Source organism: Balearica regulorum, chromosome 1 (genome assembly GCF_011004875.1).
Source record: "Balearica regulorum gibbericeps isolate bBalReg1 chromosome 1, bBalReg1.pri, whole genome shotgun sequence".
NCBI classification, from domain to species: Eukaryota; Metazoa; Chordata; class Aves; order Gruiformes; family Gruidae; genus Balearica; species Balearica regulorum.
Genome location: NC_046184.1, coordinates 67,257,378 through 67,284,058, shown reverse-complemented (window position 1 = coordinate 67,284,058; position 26,681 = coordinate 67,257,378). Strand labels below are relative to the sequence as shown.

Here is a 26,681-nt window from a genome sequence, read left to right as displayed (position 1 = left end):
CCATCACCGCTCTGCCTGCCTGGCCGAAGATTCACCATCTTCCCTTTCTCTCTCTGTGTTAGCTCTCTTTTTGCCTCTTAATGATAAATTTTGCAAACCTGGTGGCTCCTCATCCTCAGGGTGGCTGGGGAGGACGACAGAGAAAGCGGCTGTGTCAGTCTGCCATCACCTCTCGCTTTCTCTTGAATTTTATAAATGCACTGAATTGGATTTTTATCCAAGCAGCAGAAAGCATTTGGAGGCCTTTCCATCAGCAGTATATAAATAAAAATGGATCAGAATAGATTGGATTGTTGCTTCTTACATCCGCTTCCCTATTTTGTTTTTGACAGGTCCTGACACCCACACACACGCTCCTTGCTCAGACTCGGCTAGATCCGCTTTTTTGTCTGCTTTGAGTTTTCTGGCAGGATTTTCCATTCCTCATAACCTTCTTCCCTTACAGACAGTTTCAGTAGCTCTTATCCTGGCTCCTTGGGCCTTACACCCTTACGCTCTCCATACTGATGGGTCTTACCACGCTCATCCTTAAAACATCACAAAGGCAAACGCTGCGCCCTCCTGTGGGTTCCCAAACGGGGAAGCTGCTGCTGGCTCCTGATCTCCTTTGCAACTTCACCAGGTGTAACATTGCTCCCCCGCTTCACTCAGCGTTTCCCACTGCAAAGGAGCGGAACCAAGCAAAGAATCTGCTGCAGGTAATTTACGTAAAGAACTTACCCTTGCCCCACCCCGAGTAAAACATGCACGGGGAGGGGGCGGTCCTGATGTCTTCAAGTACGTTCACTGTTTGAAGAGGCTTGGCTATTTTTTAATCTTGCACACTGTTTTTAATGCTATGTATCAATCACAAATGTTCCCTGTGTGCATTCAAAAACTGGTATTTGCTATTCAAATAGTGTTAAGTTGTAACTCTTTACGTAAGTCTTGAGGAATTGTTTCCAATCCTGAAGTGGATGAGCTTGCAAATACCTCCATCATGTGTAGCACATGCTCCTTTAAAAAGTGCTTTTAATATTTACAGATGCACTCCTGAGATTAATTTTCTATGAATATTTATTCCAGAATAACTTGGTTGCTTGAATGGGCGCATAAAGGGGACTATAAAAGAGACACGAGCAAACTAGGAGAATGTACTTTAAAAAAAAGTAAGAAAGCATTCACCATTTTATAAAGTCAATTTTTAAATTGCCCAACTCTAAACATGAGCAATGGAGAGAAAACAAGCAAGTGTATGAGTCAGAGATTCCCCCTTTTGCTTGCCATGCTCCATACCAGATACGTGGAAGCAGAAAAGCAGCCAGGCGCAGAGGGCTGAGCACGGCAACAAAAAACCAACATCTGTGGGATTTTCTCTCAAACCGTGACTCTGCAACACGTGGGCAGGCACCAGGCCGAGAGCTGTGCCAACGCCTCCTTCTCTTCGCGCTGCAGTACTGTTCAGAGAACCACTGTGCCCCACTGGGGCAGCCGTCAGGGGAGCATTCTGGAGGCCCATCACCTCCCTTGCGAGGGACCCAGCGATGCTCTGAGGCGGCTGCCTGCACCCTGTCACAGCTCCTGCTGCCCAACACCTCGGGCTGGCAGGCCCCCTGGGGCCCGGGCCAGCACAGAGGCCGGGACACAGGGGAGGGTGGCAGTGCTGGGGAGGGACAGTTCAAGCGGGGCAGACGACGCGACACCTCGCAGGACACCACCGGGGTCACGCCACAGGGCAGGCGGCTGCAGGCCCACAACATGGCCGGCCCACCCCGCCGCCCGGCAGCGCCTCACGCCCCGCGCCCCACCCTCTACCGCGCGCATGCGCAGCCTCGGCTCGGCCCAGGGGCTTGCCGCGAGATGCGGGGGGGGGGGGCGCCCTAACCGGGCGGAAATGACGAGCAACTAGGGGCGGAAGCAGTGGAGGTCGCCGCTTCCTGCTCGGCCTGGTTCGCGGCAGGTGAGGGGCGCGCGGCGCGGCAGGGAGCGCGCGCTGGGCTCGGCGCGGCCGCGGGGGGCGTGGCCGGGCCCTCCCCACCCCCTCCGCGGTTCTGTGCCCGGTGCGGGCTCGGCGCGGCCTGGCCAGGCCCACGGGGACATCGGCTCTGGCGGAGGGCGCCGAGGGGGCCCGGGTGCGCGGGGGCAGGAACGGCTTTGGCTGGGCTCGGCGGCGAGGAGCCGGGGCTCGGGGCGGTTCCCTCCCGTTGGGCCTGAGCGGGGTCTGCGGCCTGTCACCCGCCGGTGAAACGGTTCTGGGGGTGGCCGCAGGCGCTGCCCGTCGGGGACCCCGCCTTGGAAAAAAGAGCTTGGTAATGTGAAGTGAGAGTCAGACAGTACCTGTTCGGGGGGGATGACGGGCCAGAAAATCTTCTGTTACGCTTTTTACGCGGTGCTTCCGTGCTGAGCCGTGAAATAGACTGGAAATCCCGCCAGGTGGGCAGGCAGCGTGGAAACCTCAAGTTGGTGATGATATATGGGATGCTTGACTCGACATTGCGGTTCGGGGATTGGGAATGGTGATGCCCTCACTCTGTGTGGGTTAGGTGCCCAGTAGGGATAGACAACTGGATGCTGCAGCCCAAAGGGAGTCGTGAAAAAGAGAAAAAGGTGTCAAAGATAGAGGGTCAGAGGGCTCTGGGATGCAGGTTAAGTCATTTTTACTCAGGAAGTTAGCTAATAGCTTGTAATAGAGTTATGGGGGGTTTGTACTATTCTAGGTACTGATTGGTTACCATTACCATACCATTAACTATCAGCTAATTCAAAGAACACTACAGGTTGTAGAAAAGAACCTTCTAGCCCATCAGTGCATCAGCACAGTTTGCTACCTGGAGTACTGGCAAGTCAGTTTTAATATGGGTTGCCTTTAAGTTGCACAAGTGCGTGCTCCTCGCTCCCAAGCGGTAGCTGTGTTGTTGTAACAATTCATCAAATAAGAACACGTTGTCAGTGTTTGCAAGTGAACCCAAGTGATGTTGTGCCGAACGCATTTATTGCATTAATTTTTTCCTATGTTCAAAGTAAAGAATGAGTCAGCCAACACTAAAAAGACCACAGAGGTACTAAACTTAGCTGTGCACATAAAGAAAGGCTGCTGATGGACATAGTGAACATTGTGAACCGCATCCAGCAGTGATCATCATTGTTAGTATTTATTTTAGTAATCAACAGAAGTCCTGTTGTGATGACAGCACTACTTCCCCCCCCTTCCCTTTTCTTAAATGGTGGGTTCAAATATTGAGTGGTTGGACAGCACCTGGATTTTCCCAGAGGCCTCTTTCAGAAGAGGAGGCTTTTCATCCCTGTGGAGAGCAGGCTGATTCTTCACTCTCTTTGCTTCAACAGTGCAGCTTCCAGCAAGGAGTGTGGGATAGTGCCAGCTGTGATTGTGGCATTTCACGTGATTCAAGCAAATGTCAGCTAGGAGTTGGCGTGAGATGACCTATTTATTTCATTTAGGTTGTGCAGGGGGTGTTGCTGGCAGTGATTTGCCGACTGGATTAACCTATCCTGGAGTAGATGAGGTAGAAGCTAAAACTGTCCCTATTTCTTGCCAGTTCTCTGAAATACAGAGCCTTCCTTGAGCAGTGAAAGGAAGCGGAGTGGATAGTGCTGCCCTTGCCAGAGGCAAGGGCTGGAAGCAAAGTGACTTTGGCATGTCCTTGTAGAGGCTTTCTGCATTTCAGTTTTCAGGGGAATCAGAGGTGCTCCATCAATTGTCCCTTGCTTAAACTTTCTTTTGAGAAGGTTAGCTAAGGGCTGATAAGTTCTCCTGATATTTAATTATGTTTGTCTTGTCTGAGTAGTAAAGCTGCGATGTAAAGGCTGCCCGATACACCTCTGTATTCCTGAGATGCTTTGGTTGGGGGGAAATAGCCACACTTCCAAAGAGCCCTCAGGCAGAAAAATGCCTGAGGCACTCCCAGAGCAGCACAGGCTGCCAGTCTTAGCATCTGCCCTTCTTCTATCACTCTGGATATTTAAACTGAGTTTTTAATCTTCATTCCTTCAGATAAAAAGTGCTGTTCTCTTCTCTCAACTCAGGAGTTCATTGGCAAGAAAATTGAGAGCAGATAATCCCTGGGAGCTACTCTGCAGCCTGGCTTCTGGGTTCTGGTAATACCAGGTAACTGTAGTCACTGCACGTTCAGCCCGAGCAGTAAAAGAGAAGGGCAGAAATTGAGGGCTGGGGAAAAATAGTACTGAGATAAGCCTGAAAGCAAGGCAGATATTTTTTTATATAATTTTTTTTTAGATTAAAGATAGTGTGCAGAGGAAGAAGAGGATTATGTCTGAAATTGTGATGTTTCCCATGGCTGTTGTGTATGAGCTTGAAGGGAATCATTTCTATCACTCAAAAGGCAATTTCTGTAGCTAATCAGCTCTGCTTAGATCCCTTCACAAGATAACCTTTGGCAGGAAATGGTCCCTCCAGCAGTTTGTGTAGTCGGTTATTGATTCCCCAGGAGTCATTCTTTGGACCCAACTTTTTGTCAGCTCCTGTCATCCAGGCCACCCTGCAGGGATATTCCTTCTAGCCAATGTGAACAGGCTTGAAGACACTTCTTATCGTGAGTGAGCTCCCCTCCTGACACCTGCAGAAACACAAGCATTCCCTTTGCTTTTGAATGTATAAAACGGGCAGGAACTGCTTTGGTTGCCAGTTTGATTTGGTTGTCGCCCTTGTTAAATATCTGAGGATCTGTTGTAACACAGTGCGCGTGGGGTGTGCTGTAAAACTCCAGAACTTCGGCGTGGGGGGTACTGAATGTGGAGGTGAAAAATAGGACATTGCTAGTTAGGGTTTGTGGCAGCGAGATGTGGCAATGGTTAGATCTGCAGCTAAGGTCACTCTGCAAGAGACTGAAGCTGATTTTGCATGAGAAAATTAGAGGGAAAAATTAACTGGATTTTTTTTCTTTTTTAGGAAAATGCTTTTTTTTTTTTTTGGAAGTATGTATTTGTTGCTGTGGTCTGATAGATTGAGCAGCTCTTCATTTTTCTGAACCAAACGTTCTGGAGGAAGGTCTACTGCAGCGTTTCAGCTAGCCTGCTTTTGAAACAGTCCAGTATTTAAAAGAACATAGTGCGGGGAAATGGTTCTCCAAGGGACTTTTGGCATAGCCAGTGGCTTCTGTGTACTTTAGGCATACAAAACTAAAGTGCCCCCCATTTAGGAAATCGAATGAAGAGCTGTGTCTGGATGTTTGGGCTGTGTTGTAGGTGTAGCTAAGCTATTTACTCAAGCTGCTTTTATAATAAATAGTGAGGAAGGAAAGGCAGGCAATTAGCCCAGTATTTTTGGTCAGTTTTAGATGGCTGCCGTAGAATCAGATCAATTGTTCATTAGAGCACCTGATTGTCTCCATTAATGATGAAAGCCAAAGGTGACAGTTGCAGGGTGGGTTATCTGATTAACTTTAGATAATCAACATCTGTCCGTCAAAATGAGCTTTCTGTATCCAGCTGAAGGAAATCAATTTCAGCCTGTGCTTGGAGGACAGGACTTTCTCAGCAAGATGATGCAGCCTGCAGCTCTATGCTTCATGGCGGTGAGGGCTGCTGTCTACGCTTTGCAAAGTAGAGCTTTGGGTTGAGAGGAAAGATTGTCTTCAAGACAGTAGTGGCTTAGAGGCCATCTTAGCTTCTGGGGCTGAGAGGATTGAAGTGCACCTCTAAATTCTTTTAAGTCTCTACCTTTCAGATTCTCTTTTAAAAAATAATTTAATGTGATAGCATTCTGTCTTCTGTAGAGTTGATGTAATTTGATTTTATGTGATCCATCTTTAAATGTCAGGTATTTTGCAATTTGTCAGGGAGTTGACATATGCTATTGTGAAGCTGGGCTCCGAGATCTCAAATTTTGGTTCTTTCTCTTTAGACTAAATGGAATAGGGCAGTGTGGTATGTGACAAACCAACAAACCTAAGTGGCTCCGAGTAGTTTTTAGGGAAAGGGAGGGTCTCCGTTTGAGAATGATCACTAAGTTTTTTGTGTTGGTTCAGGCCCACACTTATTTGATCCAAGAGACAATGCTGCTGGTGGAAAACCAGATCCTCCGGTTCATGTGCATTTAGTTGCTTGTCAATAATGTCTTTGCCTTAACTTTGCCATACTGCTCATAGATTTCGTCTGTCTGTAGTAGCTGCAATAGCTACTGTTTCTTTCAAAACAATGTGTCTGAGCCAAAGGTCTTAACAGGCCCTGGCTTCTTGGGAAGACGCTGCCTTAAATGCTGGGCTCACGCTTTCAGAAGTAGATTTTTGACAGGCCAGTGCTATTCCTTTGGTAGCTCTGAGTGCTCAGGAAGGATCACATACAGATAGCCTTTTATTCCGGAAACAGTAGGATAGGACAACCCCATAAGTAGCAATGGGTGTTTGTTGGTCTCTGACACAGCCTATGGTCCAGGGAGACATCTTCCTATCAGGGGCCCTGTTTACAGAAACTGTGTCAGTTTGCTCTTTTTTTGCAAAGCAACTTATTTATTGTGTTCCCTCTGCAACTTAGGGAATTAACTGGGGGGAAGAAAAAAAATTTGAGGGTTTTGGATGCAAGCTCCATACCAGAGTGTCTCTTGCTGTTTCCAAAAGTGAATATCTTCATAGCATTACCTTAATATCTTTTTCTAGTACAATATTGGTAGTCAGGAGGTTGAACAAAACATATATTCCAAATTCAATGGATCTTGAGTTCCTCTCATGCAGATCCCAAGGTATGCTGGGTTGAATTAACTGGCTATCAGTAGTACGTAGATTCAGCTAATGAAAAGGCACCTAGCACCGTAGCTGACATTGCGTTGTACCATGATGTTCTTGTGGTACCCGGATGTGGGAGGTACGCCCTACGTGGTAACTGCCAGTAATTCCACGCCATTTGGATATGGAGAGCTGAGTGGCATTGTATCAGTGGGTGGTTAGTGGCTGCCTAACAGTGCAACAGAAAAAGCTTTTCCTTTTTCTGCAGCTGCTGGTAGGACAGATGAGGTGAGGCTGCTCCGGTGATGGAATCCACTCCTGCCATTTCGAGGCAGAACATTGGCTGACAAGGCCAGGACGTGCAGTGTGTGAAACATGGTGCAAGCCCCTGAGTCCTGCTGAATATCGGGTCAGGCTCCTCAGTGCTTTGCTGTTTCTGCAGGGCTGCAGTATGATGTGGGAGGCTGCCTCCTTTTGAAAAGATCTTGGCTGTTCAGGCAGTCCCATATCAGTGAGTGACTTTGGAAGTATTGGCACGTAGCAAGAGATGCCTTGTAGGATTCATTTTTAACACAGAATTGTTGTAATGCTATACTGTAAGGACAGGCTGAAAATATGAGGTTGATGAGATTGAGTAAGGATCTCTTTTTTTAAAGCTGGAGCAGAGAAGCAGAAATGGCTTTTACAGTTGTGGCTGTGTTAACTTTGTGATGTAGATATGACCGTGATGTGCTCATGCTGCTCTGAGGGGGAGAGAGGGTGATAGCTTCTAAAGCTTCTCACTTTCCTGCACACCTTGCCAGTCTCTGTACCTGGGGTGCTCCAGCTGCCCAGTTTAATTCACTCATTGAGACTGGTCAGAGTGGGACAGCTGGAATGGAGAGCTCTCTTGCTCCAGAAATGGTACTGGGAAGTAAAATCCTAACTGATGCCAAAGATGGAGAAACCCTACTCTTCATAGCTTTGTCTAAAATAGCTACTAGAGGTCTTGAGACTCAAAGCAGTAATGCCTACAACGGAGTTTGAGGATGCTACTATAAGAGACGTCTAGTAACATGAGCACCCCAGTGGAGTACAGCCTGCTACAGGGCCTAATTATGCTCTTATTAATGCTTTCTTTCATAACTGCCTTCCAGCCTTCACGTGGTGATTAGACCTATTTATAGGGGCAGAGTTCCTTAATATTCAGCACAGTGCACCTCTTGCCAATCAAATCAGTACCATCTGCATCTTTGATTGCTGCTTAATAACACTGTAGAACATGGTTAATTAAAAAATATAAATAGACTTTTCATCCTCTTAACTTATCAAAGTGCTTCTCTCCTCCCCCCTTCCCCTCCCTGCCCCCCACCTCCTCCCCCCCCCCCCAAGGTAATGTTGGCTTAGCACAGGGACTGTGCTGAACGTCTTGCCTCACTACTGGAAATACATCCTGCTCTCCTACCCAGGGTAGTTACCTCTTGTCTGCTCTGCTGGAGAACTAAATTTCAACCCCTCCAGTGAATGTCAACACAGGGCAGAACGATTGTTTGCTGCACAATAAAATAGGAATTACATCTAGGCTCTTGTGCTGCATTTATCACCAGGGTGTAAGCAACTTCTAGCTTTTGTTTCAGTTGCGTGTCTGTATGTGTGTGAGTGCATGCGCACACACTGCCTTATTCTGTCCCTTAACAGGAGGACCACATGTGATGACATGTTTTGCTTTTCTAGCATTTGAAATCTCCTTTTTTAAGTACAGTTCCCTGGCTTTGCAGCTGGTAAACTCACAGGAGCGTGCTTTATCTGTGGACGGCAAGGTGATAACATTGTCTTTTTTTTAATTATTTTTTTTATTTTTCCTTGGAGGAGTTCATTCTGATATTTTATTGGAATGGCCTCTAGGCAAACTTCTAGTACAACTAAGGTGTGACTTGAATATGCCAGCAGATTCGCTCATGATTTCAAATTCTGTGGAAAGCCTGTGCAGAAAGTAGAGAATGAGGATGTAGTAGTATATTGAGTACGGTACTACAGAGTACCGTAGTTAAGTGTACAGTAGTAGAAGTTTGTAATGAGACACACAACAGACATTGTAGCAGCCGGGAGCTTTGTGAACTCTAAAGGCCGCATTTAGGTATTGTGAGCAGCGTGCTGATGTAGTACACTAGACTGTAGCAGAGGGAAGTGAGAATAACAGCAGTCCGTTATTGTCAGCCAGGATGGGACAACATTTGTCCAGGTAAACATGGTAGAAAGTATCACATAAGAAATTACTGTTTGTGAGGAATTTGGGATGATTTTTCACTATGAACCAAGTTATGGATGTGACTGTCCTCTGTCAGAGGAGACAGCACCTTGAGATAAGCTATGGTCAAAGCTGTATCTGCTCCATCTTTTGAGTGTGTTTAATCTTAACTTACTGTTCATTTGTGAACTTGGTCTGTTCCTACTGTGGAACCATCCTGCTGGTAGTGGTATAGGGGTATGTGCTGAGGGATATGCAGACTTGTGTTTTATTGCGTATTGCTGGTATCTGCGTCCTTGCAGGTGGCTACAAGGCATTGATCTTTTGTTAGGGTCCTACAAAGGAGAGACGTAGGGCTAGAGATAGCCTGTCACTTCTTCTTGGAGATGTTACTGCATGTGGGAATTAAAGGCCTTTAGTTCATGCTGCCTTTCCAGTGCAGTGACAGAAACAGCAGCACAGTAATTGCTGAAGCAGCCCTTGTATCCTTGAAGAATAGAAACTGATTTTTTCTTTTTTTCCAAAGAATTTAAGCCCTCTTCTCTCCTGAGCCCTCTTTTTTTAATCCCTTGGAGCATGTTAAGGAAGCAAGTATTATTGGTGGCTTGCTTTATTTTCCCCTTATTTTCATAGCAAGGCATGCATCTGGTAAGTGCTTGCATATAGCTTTACAGTCTCTGTCTGTGTTGAGGCCAGCCAAATTATTTTCTTGATACTGCCTTTGTTTATGTTCCCTTGAAAAATTAAGATATTTTAAGGTTATGGGTTGGGTTTTTTTGTTTGTTTGTAGATAATTATCTCAGTGATCAGTCCTCCATAGAGCAATATTTTCTAAAGAACTTAGAGGAGTGTTGCTTCTTTTACAGACCTTGGTTGCTCCGTAACAAGTTCTCTTGGGCCTAGCCTTGACATAAGGAGTTTTATTCTTGGGTCCAGGGGGAAGTAACCTGAGAGGTGAGCAAAGTAGGTGGAGTGTTTCTGCACCTATCCGGAGCAGTGAATTGTATACTTCCTTCTCTGGGTTCAGAGCTGCAAATCTCTGCATAGCCATCAGAATATTATACTTGCCTGTGATGATTGAACAGTATGACTAGTTGCTGGTTCCAGATACCTGAAAACTCTGGAGTGCTCAGCCTGTACCTGTCCTGGTGTAAGACATTTGGAAAGGTGAGGCAGTCTGGTGGAGGCTGATGTTGCATTTCCCACTGCTGTTGCTTCGCTCAGCTTTTGCTAGTATGAATGTTGGAACTGGGAGAGAGAGAGCAACTTTAGGAGCAGAGGGATAGCCACCAGCCATGACGAGCTTTATACCGGCTTGCTTGAGTTTAAAGGCATAAAAGGTAAAAGTGCAAATCTGAGCAGTTGCTAGGTCTAGTCAGAACTTCCAAATCAGGATATAGCACTTGTAAGCAGGTGGTGCAGTGAGAAAGTAACCTTTTTCTCTTTGTTTGCAATTTAATAAGGCAAATGAGGTTATATAACACCAGAGCACATTTGTCTTGATCATGAAAGTTGAGATAGAAAAAAATAAATTGCATAGAGTGACTGGAGCCCCTAGATGCTGCAACTCTTTTTCTAGAGCCTCTTTGATCACAAAAAAAAAGCAGTGTTGCTGTTTCTTCTGCCTTGTGTGACCCACAAGTGGTCACACCATTAATGATTAAATCTCTTGGGTGATCTGGCATCTGTTCTTCTGAATCGTACTTGCTTTGAGGTTTTATATGCCCATTTCTCACTGTAGCATCTGATGATTTCATGTTGGCCATCATAGTTCCAGGATGCTGTGCTTTGTGCTGAAACATGACAGCTCCCTCTGTAGGATTCTGGAGTGATACTGGAACCAGTTTGTTGCTTTGTGGAAGTCACTTCCATGTGTAGGATACAAACAGTTTATTTGCACCTTTGGTGTCTGTTGTGTGAATGCTTGGCTTCCACTGAGGAGGGTGGGAGAGCTGAGATATTTCTAACCTCCAGCACTTTGTTTTTACGTAATGCCTAATTCTGATAATGGAGCACGGTAAGGAAATGTGCTGCTTCCTTCTCAGTGCACTGGAGGCTGACATAAAGGAAGAATCAGTCTTGCTGAGTGACATGCAGTCTTTGCTTTCCTTCCTGACTTCTGGTGGGAATATGTTGAATTTTCCCTGTTAAAATCTCCCTTGTTCCTGCAGTCCCTGTCTGTTATGGGAAGCAATTCTGCTTTTATTCTAAGCATATGCTCAGGCCTTTACTCGAAGTGTTTGTAAAACTTGCTTGTTTCTCCGGTTAGTTTGGTCAGAAGAGGTAATAAATAGCAGTTGTAGCATGGGATTTTGCCCAAGTCTAGTCATTGAGAAGGTTGTTGCTGATTTTCTTCTTTCTTGCTATAAATCCCTAATTTGTTACCTTGCACGGAACAAATTGTCTGTTGTATCTGTCTCTGACAGCAGTTCCCACAGAGTCCACCACATTTCTCTAATGTGTTTTTTTTAGGAAAGGTGAGAATCTGGAGCTCCTGTGAGAGGCTGTGTTGAGAACCTGTGAAACTGAAGTTTACTGACAGCCAAACTGTGACAGTGCGAGTAGGAGCACCCAGGGCTTTTCCTGCTTTGCTCCACTGCTGTGTGCTCCTCTCTTTGGAAGGGAGCAGTGAGTCCTGAAGAACAGTCTGCAGCTTCTGAATGCGAGGAAAGAAAGCGTTTGGTAGTAGCTAGGGGAGTGCTGCTTCTGAGTGTGAGTATCTGTCAGTCAGCAGCTGAACTTTAGCTTGGCTTTAGGAAGGTCACTAAGAGAATTAGGGCAATCATACCGGGGCTGTGTAATCTCATCTGGCCTCAAGAAGTGAAAAGCTTGGCCTTCTCATCCTGCAGGGCAGGATTACCATTACACAGTAATGGTTTTGAGAGTGAAGCAAGTTTAAGAAGTCCCCTTCTTGCCCCTGCTTCCCACTCTCTTTCATGATTGGGCAATTACAGCTGTTCATCTGGCTGCGGTAAATTGGGTCATTGAACTGATCTGAGTTAAAAATAGCCATCCCAACCATCAGCAGCATTGATGCAATGGAAGAGTCGTGACCAGTCACAGGGAGGATCGTAAACTTATTTTGCTGCCAGAGCCAAAGTACCCTGTAACCACGCACTTGCCTTTATCTGGTTGCTTTGTTCTGCCTTGTCAGTCAAACTGTAGACTTGAAAGCAAAGGGGTTCAAGCTTGGTTGTGGTCAGCAAATCAAAAAATGCCATCTCAAAATTAGCTGTACTCCTCTCAGATTAACTTGTATGTTTTACAACTCTAAATAATAATTTCCTGCCTGCTGAATAGGCCCAGTCAAGAAGACTAATCAGTGTGCAAACATTGCTGCTGAAGAGTGTGGATACAGAGTCTGGCTGCCAGTGATGCATGAAGTGAAACAGAATAGGTCTAGGCTTCCTGCAGCAGAGCCAGGTCTTCTGATGGCTGGGCTTGATTTTGCAAATTTGTTATCTGTGGAAAGGCTCCTAGATTTCCTCCTTCTTTTACCTCACGTGATTCATTATTAAACACCACCACCTCTAAAAAAACCCTAAACAAACAAAACCCCCAAAAAACCCAGCCCAAAACAACAGCCACATCACTTTTACAGAAAGCCTTTCCTACCCTGCTGTGGTAGGATCAGAAAGGACAAATTGGGAGAGGGCAGATGGTGTTTCTTAAATGTACAGGAATAGCTGCAGGCAAGTCTAATCTGGTATCTTCTCGTTTTGTCAAGCAAGATAGGGAATTTAAAGAATGTGTGAAGACCCCTCTAATTTTCACCTATTAAACTGTTGGTTTATGCTGTAACTATCTCATCAAGCTTTTATTTAGTGAATTTCTCCAGTGTGGCCTGTTTCTGTTCTTCTCAGCCTACTCTGCTATACAGAATGGAATACAATTTGCACACAGCGGTGCTCCCTCGACTAGCTCCTGCAGACCTCCAAGTACCGTGGAGGGAATGTGTTGTGTCCTGAGATATCTGTTTCTGATACCTTACTTTCTGATCCTCCTTTGTTTTGCTTCTTTTCAGCTTAATGAATATTTTCTTAAATGGATGTACAGCATTCTGCGTGATGAAACCCTGTAATGAGCAGCTGTAGGCTGTGGTTTTTTACGGTCTGAATGAGCAAGACACACAGAGAAAACAAGTTTGAAGGGAGTTGTGTAGGCCTAGCGGCAGAGTTTGGGTTAGAAAACTGTGTGGACGCTCTGTTCATTAATTAGGCTGGCATAGCATAATGTATTTGTGAGTTTACAATTTCTAATGCATTCAGAGAAATGGATTTCTTCTTTATACCCTCCTTTGTGTCCTGGGAACTTTGTTATTTCTGTGAGTAAAAACATGGGAGCCAGACTCTTTGGGGATTGCTAAGGGAGAGGCAAGCAAGGCTGGCAGGATGGAAACACAGGTGATGTATAGCCTTCTCCTGCCTGAGCTACAGAGCTGTGGTGTTGGCCCAGATGCATCCAGGAGCGTGCATGTGTTGAACACGACTGAAAGATTTCAGTGACTATTTATGTTTTATATATGAAAGGATCCTAAAGTAAGGAGACTTCTTTCAAGATAGTTACTAAGGAAAAAATCCAGTCATCAGAAGCAATGAGCAGCTCCTGGGAGTCTCAGAATGGAAGAACTCTCATTAACCTGCTTGGAGGAAGGGCATGTGTGCACATGCATGCCCTGTAATTTCGTAGCCACTGTTCTTGGAAGGGAGTGGTGATTGTGCTTCTTGGAGCAGAAGTGTGAGATGAAATACTGCATTTTGCTAATAGAGTTATAATATGACATGAAATATATCTGTCTGGATTATGAGGATGGGAGGAGGGGGACGTGGTGATTTCTGATGAGTCTTAAGGTCACCCTGAACTGACTTTGCTCCAAAGTGTGATCTTTGTTTTCAGCACAGTACTGAGCAGAGATTTGTTAAGTATCACACTAAAAACAAAATTATGGTTCCCAAGCGCATTCAGATAAGCAAGTGACTCCCACCTCATTGCAGCTGCCTTGGATGTATTAAAAATCCAGTATGTCAGCCTTACTACTTGTGCCTTTCTCCTCAGCTCACCGATTCTGTTGCAAACACTTTCCTAAAATAATTAGGGGAGCAGAGAGTGGAAGTCCCTGAATAAAAGCTGTGATAAAATCTAAGTATGATTACTGTTATGACCTATTTGCTCTTTCCTTTAGGCACAATGGCTACAGTAGCCCAGAAGCACTTTTTGGAAGGGCAGACGTACTCAGTCCCCCTGATCCAACCGGACTTACGCAGGGAGGAGGCTGTTCAGCAGGTGGCAGATGCACTTCAGTACCTGCAAAAGGTGTCAGGTGATATCTTCAACAGGTATGGTGCTGTCACATGGGGGTTGGGGGCTTAACATTCAGCAATAGGAAACAGAGAGCTGTGATAAGGTTCCAGCAGTGAAAGGGCATTGCATTGGCAAGCAGTGGAAGTTCAGAAAAGGGATAAAGATGGACCAGATGCACTTCAATAAAAGTTTATTGGATTTGGGTCTGTCAAAGTTAAGCATAATGAAATGGCTGCTGTTAGCCAGAGGTTGGTTGTTATTAATTTTTTATTCAGTGGCAGACTCTCACAAATTGCATTACTGCTTCTGCTGCAGTTATCCTTTATTCCTTCTTGCTCATGTTTTAAATGGGACACTTTCTTATTTAGAGTATCTTGAGTCATTGTACTTGGAGTAGTGGAGTAGAAAATGTCTCTTTGTTCTGATCTCTGGGACTTACAAACTGTTCTCTTTGGGCTTCTGATGTTTTGCACTTCTCTTTTCGTATGTTGGAAGGCCAAGCGCACGAGCATGTCTGTTCTTCTTGCAACAGTCTCATAATCCATCTAAACTGATCTCCAGGGATTTGGCCCAGACTTGCCACCTCTTGCCTACGGTCATCTCTAGGCTTGGGTCTATAAGACCACCTATATACCAGATCAGGGAGATTCTTGTGTTTACCTGAAAGTGATGGTAGATAGCGTGGTGCCTTTTTTCATCTGATGGCCCCTGAGATGGCATGTCATATCATTGGTAAAGAAACAGATCAGCATTTATCTTCTCTGATTAGCAAAAGCACTTGCTTTGGTTTCAGTGGAGATCATGACTACCTAAGTTTGATTTATTACACTATGAGCAGAACCATGACATTCTTTCTTCTTTTGAATTTTTTGTTTTTTTAAGGGCAAATTGAAGATCTTCGATTTTTGATAGTGATACTTCGAAGGGCAGCCTCTGGGGAAAGGGTGCTAAGGCTGAGCTCAGATCATTGAGGGAAATAAAGGCTTCTCATTGGAATAGTCTTTGTTTGGGCAAGGGCTCTCGGGCAAGGGCTGTGTGTCAGCTGGATTAGGTTGAACACAAGGTCTCATTCTTTTGTGCAGTTCTCAGTATGGGAACCCTTCATGATATAAGGCTGGGAGAAGGCTTTCTAGAGCTGCCAGAAACATGTGGAAGACATCTGTCAAACTTGGGGGTGGTTGGCATTGCTGTCCCTCTCTGTGGGGCAAATAAAGCTCTTGATAAAACAGGAGTGGTTCTTTCTCTGTCTTTTTTTCTTTTTCTTTTTTTTTTTTTTTTTCCTTCTTCTCTCCTACTCACTGCTTTGTAATGCAGTACCCTGTAATTTCCCTGGGGAGACGAGCCTGCTGTTTTGTATGCAAGTCACTCCTGAGTCCTGAACAGTGACTGTGATGCTGTTCCCTCGCTCTGGTGCACTCATGACTTTTAATTACCAATTTTTTCCAACAACAGAGGAGGCTTCATTGGGCTCTTTGTTTGCTTTGCCTTTCCTCTGAGGTCTCAGCTCTCTGATATAATTAATAATGATTTAGTAATTATGCAGGTGTCTGATTAAAAGTTCCATAACCTTGGTTGTTCCATGCCAATCAAGGGGCAAAGCTTCCAAGGTGAGAACTTTGCCACTTAGTGAAGAGTGACCTTTTATCTTTCCTTTCCTGAGATAAGGCAGCTCTATCTTCCATTTCCAGGAAGGAGCTGCCTTATCTGGGGAAGCTGACTGTTCTGATCTGCAAAAGAGCAGCTTGCAATGTTGATGGAGAGGAAACTTGTTCAGTGTTGCAGACTCAGCTGAGTGTGTCAAACTCATTACTTCAGTACTACAAAGATGCAGATGTTCTGGGGTTGTTTTGTGGGAACAGTTGGATCGGTACAGTGCTTTTGAGAGTGGCAAGCCAATTTGTAATTTGTTGAAGGTGGAGTGAAAGAGTCTCTCTTACTCTCTGTGGAAAGAGGAATCTTTTTTTTTTTTTTTTCCATGTTAGCTGATCAAAGCTTCTGCTTTGAGCTGTTGCTGACATGACAATTGAGTATGAATTCTTAAAATGAACATGTCCATCCATTGCGCAAGGAAGGTGAGCTTTTTCTCTCTTTATTTGGAAACTGGCTGAAGGCAACTGTGGTACTGTTGTGGTTGTAGAAGAAATATTCCCTGGGCCAGTTAGTGGCTGTACTGAAGGAGTAGTGGTGGCAAGTGCCTGTGGATTCAGTCTTCTCAAGGGGACACAATAAAGACACCTTTGCATTTGGAGGATTGGGGGAAGGAAGATAAGGAGCTTTCCTCCCTTTCCCCTCAGTTTGAAGAATCATGAGACATGCCTCTGCCAAGCTGTCGTCTTTCCAAATCTTCTCAAGTAAGTTGACTCGCTATTAACTGTGGCAAGGTATGTGGGGAATGAGGCACTTCAGAGTTCATTAGTTTGTAGAGAATCGTGGGATGTGCAGGTGCAAAAAACCCAGGTAAACTATGGCTGAGACCTAGAGCAGACCCACTGGGAACAGCCTTGGAGAGTAGGTCTAGCAACCCAGAGCAGCTAAACCTCTTCTGTACTTTGCTAACAGCACACCTGGACTGTGATCTGGAATCACTTAAGAAAGAGCAGGGGTTAGCTCAGCATCCCTCTCTGTCACGTTCCCTTGGGAGCTGAGACCCAGCCGGCCTCTTCCACGTGGAGAATATTGAAGTACCCCATCCTGCAGAGGGAGAGCATTGACCTGGGCAGGCTCTCGGCTGCTGGACAGTACAGGTTGATGTCTTGGGTCAGTACTGTCAACAGTCCCATCCTCTCAGGAAGTCCCATCCTCTTGGTGCTGAAATCAAGTACTGTGAGGAGATCAAGAGGCCGCACGTACTTTCCCGGGTTGTGTTTTGGAGTAATGGAAGTTTTAACCTTGCGTATGTTAACTGAATTCATGTAATTAATCTGCTGTGGAAGCTGCAGTAAAGATCAGTTCCATCGCCTGTAGCTACTGAGATTTTAATACATATCGTCACTGCTTAAAACATAAATATTCTAACTTAGCCAATCTGACATAATATCTTTATGAGTTTAACTCCTGCACTTTTAAGGAGGGCTTTTGAGATAGGTCACAGGAGGCAGAATGACCAATTTAAACACTCAATTAGCCAGTAGTCTTTCATCTCTTTGTTTCATCATTACCAGCATTTTCTGGGTGACAGTTTGTGTTGGAATTGTGCACTGGGGAATTTTTTACAGGAATGTTGTTGTGATAGGTACTTCAGATAGGTGATGGGTTTAGCTTTCTCGAGATGCCCCCCTGGTTAGCTAGCCTTGCTCTTTGCAGTTTCGCAATTTCTGAGGAGAGTTTTTGTTGCCAGATGTTAATAACCTCTGATATGTCAGTTCATTATTCCGAGTGTACACTTTTGTATAACAGATTTGTGGAAAATTGCCTATGCAAGTTATCTCATGGAGTGTTATAGCAGTAGAAAGAAAATAAATATTTGGGGTTGGAATGTTGTTATCAAGGTCCTGGTCTCCTTTTCCTGTGATCCAACCACAAGTTGTCCAGCATACAAAATTCCTCATTCTTGTGCTTCTTTTTTTCCAGTTTAAGGCAGAATTTCTGGATTGATCTTTTTAAAGATCTTTGTTCAGTGTTCTTTGCTTGTCTGGAGTAGTATTTAGCTAAACAGGCATATCCTTCTTGTTCCTCCCCAGTTGAATTCAAATTAATTTCATTTAAATATTTGATAAAGACTTTAATATTAAACAAAAGGTTTAATTGAAAGCCCCACTTCTGAGAGCGGTAGTTGGAAAACAAAAGCACTGTGGAAATGCTGTTAAGTGTGGGGAGGAAGTCTGGTAAGTGTGTGATTTAGGGAGGTAAGGTAAGGAGTGGCTGGCTGGGCAGCGAAGCCATAAGGGATGTTTGGAACAGGAGCAGGGTTGAGATGCGAGTAGTCCTGAAGTTGAAAATGCAGACAAAATCTTAATCATGAGGTGCATTTGGGTGTTCTCTCCTCCTTGTTTTAAACTTATTACTGTGATTAGTCATGATTATCAATAATGGAAATGGGTGACTGAATTTCTCCATAAGAATGTATGTGATTTAGAAGGTCTGTGGAATGTATTATTAAATGTTCATGGACACTTGCAAAGAAGGGTCTTGCTGCAAGCTGTGTTGTGTTGTTTGTTGTGTGCAGTAGCTCTGGGATGCAGCTTAGAGCTTGAACACTGCATTGGAGTTGTTTGTCTCCTGGCTGTAAGGGTTTGATCTTACTAGGAGGAGAGCTGTCAAGAGGGCTCTGTTGTGATGGGTCACCATTCAGGTGAGTTTACACCAGGAGCCTGGCTGTAGCACCGGGAGTCCATTTTTCTCCAGTTAATTTGAGAGTGATATGGCTCTTGTTAAGCAACAAGTCACTTCATGGTACTTTGAAGTTGTCCCAGAGGCCATCTGAGAGAGAATGCTGGGTCTAATTTAGTTTCAGATAGATCTCTTGAGGGACTGTAGGAGCAGTGTCCTGTTTTTTTTGGCTAGGATAGAGTTAATTTTGACATGGGAGGGGACACAGCCAGGACAGGTGACCCAAACTAGGCAAAGGGGTATTCCATACCATATGATGTCGTGGTCAGCATATAAAGGGGGCTAGCTGGGGAGGAGTGTGGCTCCCGAACAGGCCGAGTGGGCTGAGTGTCTGGTTGTCGAATGAGCAAGTTGCATTGTGTATCACCTGCTTTGTATATTCTGTTATAAGCAGTGTTGTTGTTTCCCTCTCTCTTTGCTGTCCCAGTAAACTGTCCTTATCCCAACCCTTGAGTTTTACCTTTATCTTCTGATTCTCCTCCCCATCCCATGGGCGGGGGGGAAGGATTGAGTGAGCAGCCATGTGGCGCTCAGCTGCTGGCTGGGGCTAAACCATGACAAGCAGTCATTCACTGCCAGAAGATTAAGCAGAAACAGTGAGGTGAAGGAGTGAGTGAGTGGATGATCCTGCAGACATGAAGTCATGGAGCATGGGGAAGACAGAGGGAGGGAATTTTGCCTGCAGATATTGGTTATTCTTGTAGAGGCATGTCCAAGTAATGTGGATTTTTTTTTTTTTCAAGTGTAACGCACACTTTGTAAGCAACTGCTCATTTCTTTTAGCTCTCTTGGTCCTCTGGAAGATAAATTTGAAAGCTTGTAAAGATGTAGCTTGAGAGAGGTTCCCAAACTATTATGAGGACTTTAGGAGGTGACATGTGGGCGTCAGATCAGCATGCCTGGAAGGTTGATGGCAGCTGGCATAACAAGCATCCTATGCCCTCAAAAGGAAGTGCAGGGATAGTGACTGTTCTGCAGGAGTCCAGATTACAACTCTTTCTGGATGCTGCCAAGATCCCTAAGATTAAAAATCTTGCAGGATCTCAGGTTCAGGCTCAATTCAGATGCCTTGACAGCCCATGGAGTGGGGCAGCAGGTGAGAAGGGGCACAGATAGAGCCGTCGCAGCTTGGAATGAGATGGGAATAGTAGCAAAGAGGAGACCGAATGGTATTAAGTCATTAAAAGATTATTCCTTAAAATTGAAACAATCATGGTGGACAATTAGCAAGACAGGATTCTTGCTCCTCTGAGAAAGTGCTGAAAATCTTTGTCTATTGGACTTTCAGAGATTAAATGTGTCTTTTGAAGGAGAGGAACAGAATACTAAATTTGGTTCTGCAAGCGAGATACTCTTTATGGCATTGTCATTGAAATGTAGTGATGGTTACTTAAGCCCTTGCTCGAAGTCTACTAACAGCTCTCCCACATCAGTTTCTTTCACTAGCAGTATGTTTATCTTTGAATCTCATGCCCCCAAAAGGAGGGTGATCAATCTGTTCTGCTTTAAGTGATTGAAAGGCAGACTTGAACCTGATAAGAAAGCTGTAGCCTTCTGTACACTAGTGAGGCCTTCAGCATAGTTTAAAATGAGCAATTTAAAGAAATGATTGAAGTGCTTCACCTTCAATATCCTCCTCCAAGCAGACTTCAGCTTTTCGCACCTAATAGCAGGTCTGCAAATAGAGGTGCATTTTAATGAATAACTGAAAGACTCTGTGCCAGCGTTAATGCAAAATGTTTCTCAAAGCATGAGATGAGTTTGTGTTAGCTACAGAAAACATTCTGTGGGGAGGAAGGGCTCTTAATGCTTGATTCTGCATCTGAAAAGAAAATGATGGAATATTGTGTCCAGGATGCTGAAATGGCCATCCAGGCCCACAAAGGAAATACAAGCCTTACCCATATCCTCAGTCACTAAAAATAAATTGAGTGGTTTAGGTGCAATCATGCTAAACTGCTGATATATCAATTTGCTGTAAGTAGTAAAAACATGAAGGAAAATGCGAAAGTTGCAGTAGAGGTGTTCTCCCCCTTCTGGAATTGGCCTCAAAGCTGCTTAGCAAAAGCAGGCAGGCAGGCAACAATTTCAGACTTAATGGGGCTCTTGAGAGGATTCTCTCTACTCTTATAGGGCCTTTCATGGTAGTGGAATATCTAGTGGCAGTGTGAGACAGCTTGATCAAAACAGATGGCATGTACAATAGGAAAGGCAAACAGTAGGGAGAAACTTAGGTAACTTTGGTACATATGGTTTGTTGTTTTATTTGTGGTTTTTTTAACCCTGACAGTGTAGTCTCTTGTGTACCTTGTTGGAGAAAACTCAATATTGAGTAGCAGTTTTCAAGTTCTGGTGAGCTAATTCTCTCCCTGGTCCTTAAAGACACAACAAGACAGACTCTCTGAGAAAGCATGGAAGAGATTAGAAAGTATGAAGTGTAAGATGCATCTACCCATGGAAGTGCAACTCAGTAGCTGGAAAAATACCTGGTAGAATATGCATTGTGGCTTGCCTGAATCTACTCCTCTCTGGACAACTTTTACTCTGCTTTTGCAATTCTGGGGAGATCAGAAGGAGGATTTGCTGCTCCTGAAAGGGTGAAGGAATGATACGGAAAGAGAACAGAGGGAGGCAGGGCTGCTGTTTCAGTAAAGGAGGGCTTTGCTTTGAAGGTATTTTGTTTATTTTCTTTGGTCATGAGAAAGGGGAAATCACACCTTAGCTTCTAGAGGACTGATTATGATAACGCAGGTCATTTGTTACAGGGATGTTGCTGTCTACAACTGTATGAGTTGAATTTCTTGAAAAGAGGTGTCCCAGAAGAGTCTGTGATAAATTTTGACACATTTAATAAAAATAAGTTCTTGATAGCATAGGAACTTCTTGTTGTGCAGACTCTGTTCATGCAGCAGAACTTTGCATCTTGAAGAAAATCATTACTCAAAAAAACATTTGGTCCAATCACATGCAGTTCATAGTGGCTTTCCGACTTAATTTTCTTTTCGCTTTTTGTTCATATTTTTATGTGTCTGTAGGCTAAAATCAATTTGCTACCATCTGTAGACTCCCTGAAGAGAGCTATGATTTAACAGGAGAGATGCCACATGTAGTACCTACCATTGTTTATTATTCAAAGGCCAGTTTCAAAACCATCTATGGAGATAAAGCCTGTAGTAGGAAGAGGCGAAAGAAACAAATGTCAGACCCGTTTGTGGAGGTGAGAAGTAATTATCTTGATAAACGTTGCCTTCTTTCATCCATTACTTTAAAGCACAGTCAATTTGAGGACAGAACTGTGACTAAGTTGAAGGATGGATCACTTTGTATACCCCCAACTGCTATAAATTGGTTTAAACTTTTATGAGCTATCTTGTAACAAAAAGTACAGAGGTATAATTACACCTGCTTTTAGTGCTGTAAGAAGTGGGAGCCCAAGACCACCTCTCTGCTATTGACAAGATGTAACTTTTTGTTTACTGAACTCTTTCTGGATTGAAAAGGTAGCCTGTGAATAGCCTGGAGCCCAAGCACTATGCAATTGCAGTGAAATAACCTTTGAAGCTGACTGCAGCAGGGTCTGAACCAGCTGATGTTTGTGGAGGCTTATGGACTTCAGAAATACTGTTTGATGCATTAATGCAGTGAAGTTTTAAATGGCTGAACATTGTAGTATCCTAGAGCATAAGAGTAACGTATCCAGAAATAATAATGGTGATATATACATAATGGTCTAAAGGTATGTGAGAAGAGAATTCCACTCTGAACCGTAAAGCAGGCTTTTCTGTATAGCAAGAGTACTGAGAGCCCTTTGAGAAAGAGGTAAAATAATTTGGCTGGGGATGGAAATGGTGGTGATCTGTCCTCCTTACCACATGCCAGAAAGACTTGTTCCAGAGAGCAACGCAAGTCTTTACAATGAGACCAAGCATCTGTTACCGCTCAAGCAGCAATAAAAACTTTCCAAACAGAAATGCAGTTTAGAAAGTCAACATTGGTTTATTCAGTGCTGGGTGCATGGGGGATCTCTCCTAACATGCCCACCTAGCCTACAAACATACACATATTTATATTCTCAGAGCACACATAGTTACAATTACATCACATAGTTACTTCATTATGATTGGTGTAAAAATTTCTCGCTTTGCTTTTAAAGCTGTAGACTTAAAGAAATTCAGAGAGCATGCCCAGTGAGGGGTGGTCATACCTTGGAGGCGGGTAGCTTTTAGAATGGAGGTGTGTTTTAGTATTATAATTAGATTATAATGAACAAAGTTCACTCATAGAACATGATTTTGACAGCAAATGAAATATTACTTGGCTCATGTACCAACTACGCAATTTATCAGCTCCATGGTACCACCAAGGTCTCAGGTTCTCATTCTTAAAATGTTTTTATTAGTTACCTGTTAGGTTGGGGCTGTACAGGGACCATAGCAGCAAGACTGGTTGCTAACAACACAATTGTTTGACCATTACCTTACTATTGCTAATAAGCTCATCACCTCGTTTACAGAGACTATACACAACCTATCCCATCACAATAGTTAAAAAAAAAGTTAAACACATCGGTTACATGTCCACCTTTGCATGTTTATTTTCAGTTAACTCTGAAGCCAGAACTGTGTGGGCATGTTGACACCTTTTGTAGACTCATCTCTTGAATGTTGTTTCAGAGTTTCTGCCTGATTCAGGCAGAGGCCAACATGTGAATCGCTTGTATGTGGTGTTCATAAACGTTTGGGGGTGCCTTAAAGGTAGTGTTGGGTTGGAGGTAGACAGCAGTTCAGTGTGAGAAGATGTGGTAGGGAAATGAGTTTTAGAGGGTAGGGGGTGGACAAGTTGTGCTACAGTGCATCTCTGGCTGTGTTTTGCCAACAGCTGTGGTGCCAGTCCCTCAGTGGGTTAGTGGGATGTCCGTGTCAATTAAGGGTCCAGGCAGTAACCTGGGCCTTGAGGGCTGCCTGAAGAGCAGAGGTGGGACTGACCTCCCAGCCACAGCTGTGGGTGACTAATGCAAAGAGGCCTCATGGCTGCAGTTCTTTAGCATGAGAGTGTTAAGTGTGCTTCCCTCATGTCTTTCCACATTTGTGGTGCCCTGACAAAGTTCTCCAGGAGAATTCTGAAACTCTGCTTGTTGTGCAGCTGAGTGAACTTCCTTTCTTGGAAGTACTCCGAATGGCTGTGGGTTGAAAGGATCGTGATCCACTTGATGGGAGATGCAGTGGCTGAAATTTTGGCCAGCAATAAGTCATGTTTATAAACTACTAGGGCAGGAGGTGGCTGTTAATCAACAGAGATTTGGAAAAGATTTTATGACCTTCCCCATCCTGAGAGGCATTCTCTTTTCCCCAGTCCCTTACCCCAGGTGGCTGTAGCTATTACTCTCTGGAAATATCCAAGGAGAAGCAGATCATAACAACAAGTCAATGTGTGCCTCGCAGCAAAAGAAACGTTCCCTTTTTTCTAGTTTCTTACCCCGCAGATGTGGCAATATTTTCAGATTCTCCCACTCTTCTTGACACAATTGCCTTCTCAACCAGCTTTAGACACTGGACTCTCATATATGTGTTGGAGTCATTTTCTGTTCCTATGGACATTTTGTCTACTCAGTCAGCCTTGGAGGACGAGATTCAAATAAGTCACTTTGTTTTATAGGCATGACTTCCATCAGGGATCTAGTGTGGAGAAAACTGTCTGGAAAATAACACTGAGTGGCTTGAAATGTGTATTACAGGCTCCCTCCTATGTCAGTGAGAGTGTGCAGACTGAGGGGGGAGTTGCAGGAGGAAACACAAGTGCCAAAGGTCTGTTCTTCACACTTGACTGGCATATTAAATTCTCCTTCCATGGTCCTTTCTGACTAGCCATGGTGTTGTTGCTGAGCTTTTCCAAATGTGGTAGGTTAGAGTTTGGGTGTAAATGCCTCTGACAGTTAAGACAGAGCAGTGCTTTTGGATCCATTTGCAGACAGTAATGAAGGAGTTCTTGTTTTTCTTCCATCTAAATCCTTCAGAAAATCATTTTATTGAGGGAATCCACCATACTGTGCCATTAGGGAGAGGAGGGGATAAAAATTATTTTTGGAGCCAAGGATGAAGCATTTGGATGGTAAAGTGTGGTAAAGAGAAACCCCAGGTGGGTAATTTAGTATCTTCCGAGTTGGATTCCATTCTTCATTTGTCCAAGAATGTGATCCTTGTTCTGGATTAATATACATTTTAAAATGCAAATACCTAATTTTACTTTACTTCTAGGACTTTCATTTTAGACCTACCGTCAAAGCTGAATAAGAATCATGCTCGATGGGCTTAAGAGCCATAACAGGACATTGCTTTTAGAAGAGAAGGTAAAGCTGTTGCACTTCTGCTCTGTGGTAGTGCAGCAGGAATAGCCTTTCTGATTATCTACAAAATATATATAACATGCCAATCATTCCAGTAATTCAGCACCAAGAAACTAGAAAGTTCATGGTCTCCACAGTTCAGTTCTCTGTCACTTTGGCCCGGTGACTGGGTTTGATTGTTGGTTTTTTCCTTCAACAACAACATTTTGACAGTGGCATCCTGGATTTTGTTGATTCCAGAACAAATTCAGACGTTGTGTATCTTTTGAGGGAGGGAGGGTAAGAAGCTCCCAACTCGTGTTGGGTTACTGACCAGGTGCCAGGTTTTCTTTTTTCTTTCTAGCACATGGGCAATTTAGGGAAAAAACAAACAAACAAACCCCAACAACCCCACAGCCAAAATCATGCCCTTCATTATGCTTCATGCTTATTTTTAGCTGGGATGAGGGGATTAGCCGCTGCTAAAGGCATTGGTCCGTGAGAACGTTTTTTGTGTATGTCACAGGGTGAGTGGTTAGGCTATTAAAATTTATGAATTTACAGTTCTGGCAGTTTTGGGGTAGGGAAGGAGGTTTGTAAAGTATACTGTGCAAATTTGTTTTGGTATTATTGTGAAGCTAGTATTTCCATTCTTAATGACTATTTATGAGTCACTATGTGGGGAAGATGAGTTTTAAAAGGACAGTGAGGAAAATGAAATCATGTATCTAGAACGGTTCTAAAGGTGATGTCAGATCACTGATGTGCCACAGACTGTTTGAAATGACAGAGCAGCTGTCAGTCCAAGCAGAGAGGCATCTGCTCTTTGGCGCTGTTAGAAAAATCTCTGCCAGGGGCCCAAAGGTTTTTTGGGAAAAGTAACTAGAAATCCCTCAAGAAAGTAAGAAATTGCTGTAATCACTCAGGAAAGGTGTTAGATGGATAACATGTCATAAAGAGTTACTCTCATTTGTTGAAGAAGCACTTATGCTCAAATTAGCTTGTTGATGGGCATATCATAGAAGGTGCCTTTTGAGATTTGAGTGTGACTGCAATTGATTGTAGGAAAATGAAGAAGTAACACTAAACAACCTCTATTTCTGACGAGCAAATATTTTGAAATGAAAAGCTCCATTTGCAAAAAAATACAGAGAGAAATCTTACCACTAAGAGAAGGAGACCTGTTTGGAAAGAGAAGGATCTGCTATGAGAAGTTCCAATTGGAAGCATGGGTGAGAAAGGGAAAAGATGTATTAGTAATGAGGTTTCATAACTAGCAAAGGGCTGATACACTTTCTCAGACACAGTTATCTTATGTGGTTGGGCTTGTTTTCACTGTAGCAGAATTTTGGGGGAATCTTGGGAATCAGCACTGGTCCTCACAAGATGCTGAGGAGGATCATTGCTGAACAGAAGCAGTGAGTGGCAATGCTTGCATGGGCAGAAGTATCTAACTGAAAGAAGAGTGGAATGGCATAGAAGAAGTTTAATTGAGTTATAAGCTGTTGAAAGTACAGTGATTGTACAGTGCAGCAAATATGATGAGCAGAAACACAGTACTGAGAGCAGAAAAAAATGACCTGGATACTCCCAAGTCATCCTTCAAAAGCTAGTTAGGTCATTTGCTGAGTCTCAGATGACAACCTCAACAGGTCAGGACAAAGTGAGGAAAGACCACAGAGGCAGACCCTTATTACGTGGTGGAAGTCCAAAAGAAACTAAGAGTTACAAGAAGAGATGAAGTGCAGTTGTCTTTGAGGGTTTCCCAGTTGATGAAACAGACTGCTTTATGGTAGCAAGGCCTTTTTCTTGCTTAGGCTGTCCT

At 44.0% G+C, this 26,681-nt stretch overlaps 1 protein-coding gene across 7 annotated transcripts in view; it reads left to right on the top strand.

The window, feature by feature from the left end:
• Window positions 1-1,843: 1,843 nt before the first annotated feature.
• Window positions 1,844-26,681, top strand: part of WASHC1 (WASH complex subunit 1) — a 44,922-nt gene continuing 20,084 nt past the window's right edge. The window contains exons 1-4 of one of the 7 annotated variants that reach the window (XM_075756304.1): window positions 2,030-2,288; window positions 4,024-4,105; window positions 11,377-11,616; window positions 14,087-14,240. In XM_075756304.1, coding sequence (XP_075612419.1) covers window positions 14,092-14,240 — 149 coding nt within the window. In that variant the 5' untranslated portion in view covers window positions 2,030-2,288; window positions 4,024-4,105; window positions 11,377-11,616; window positions 14,087-14,091. Of the gene's footprint in view, window positions 1,940-2,029; window positions 2,289-4,023; window positions 4,106-11,376; window positions 11,617-14,034; window positions 14,241-26,681 lie in introns of those variants that run through there. The other 6 variants (XM_075756286.1, XM_075756323.1, XM_075756294.1 and 3 more) reach the window with 6 other exon arrangements.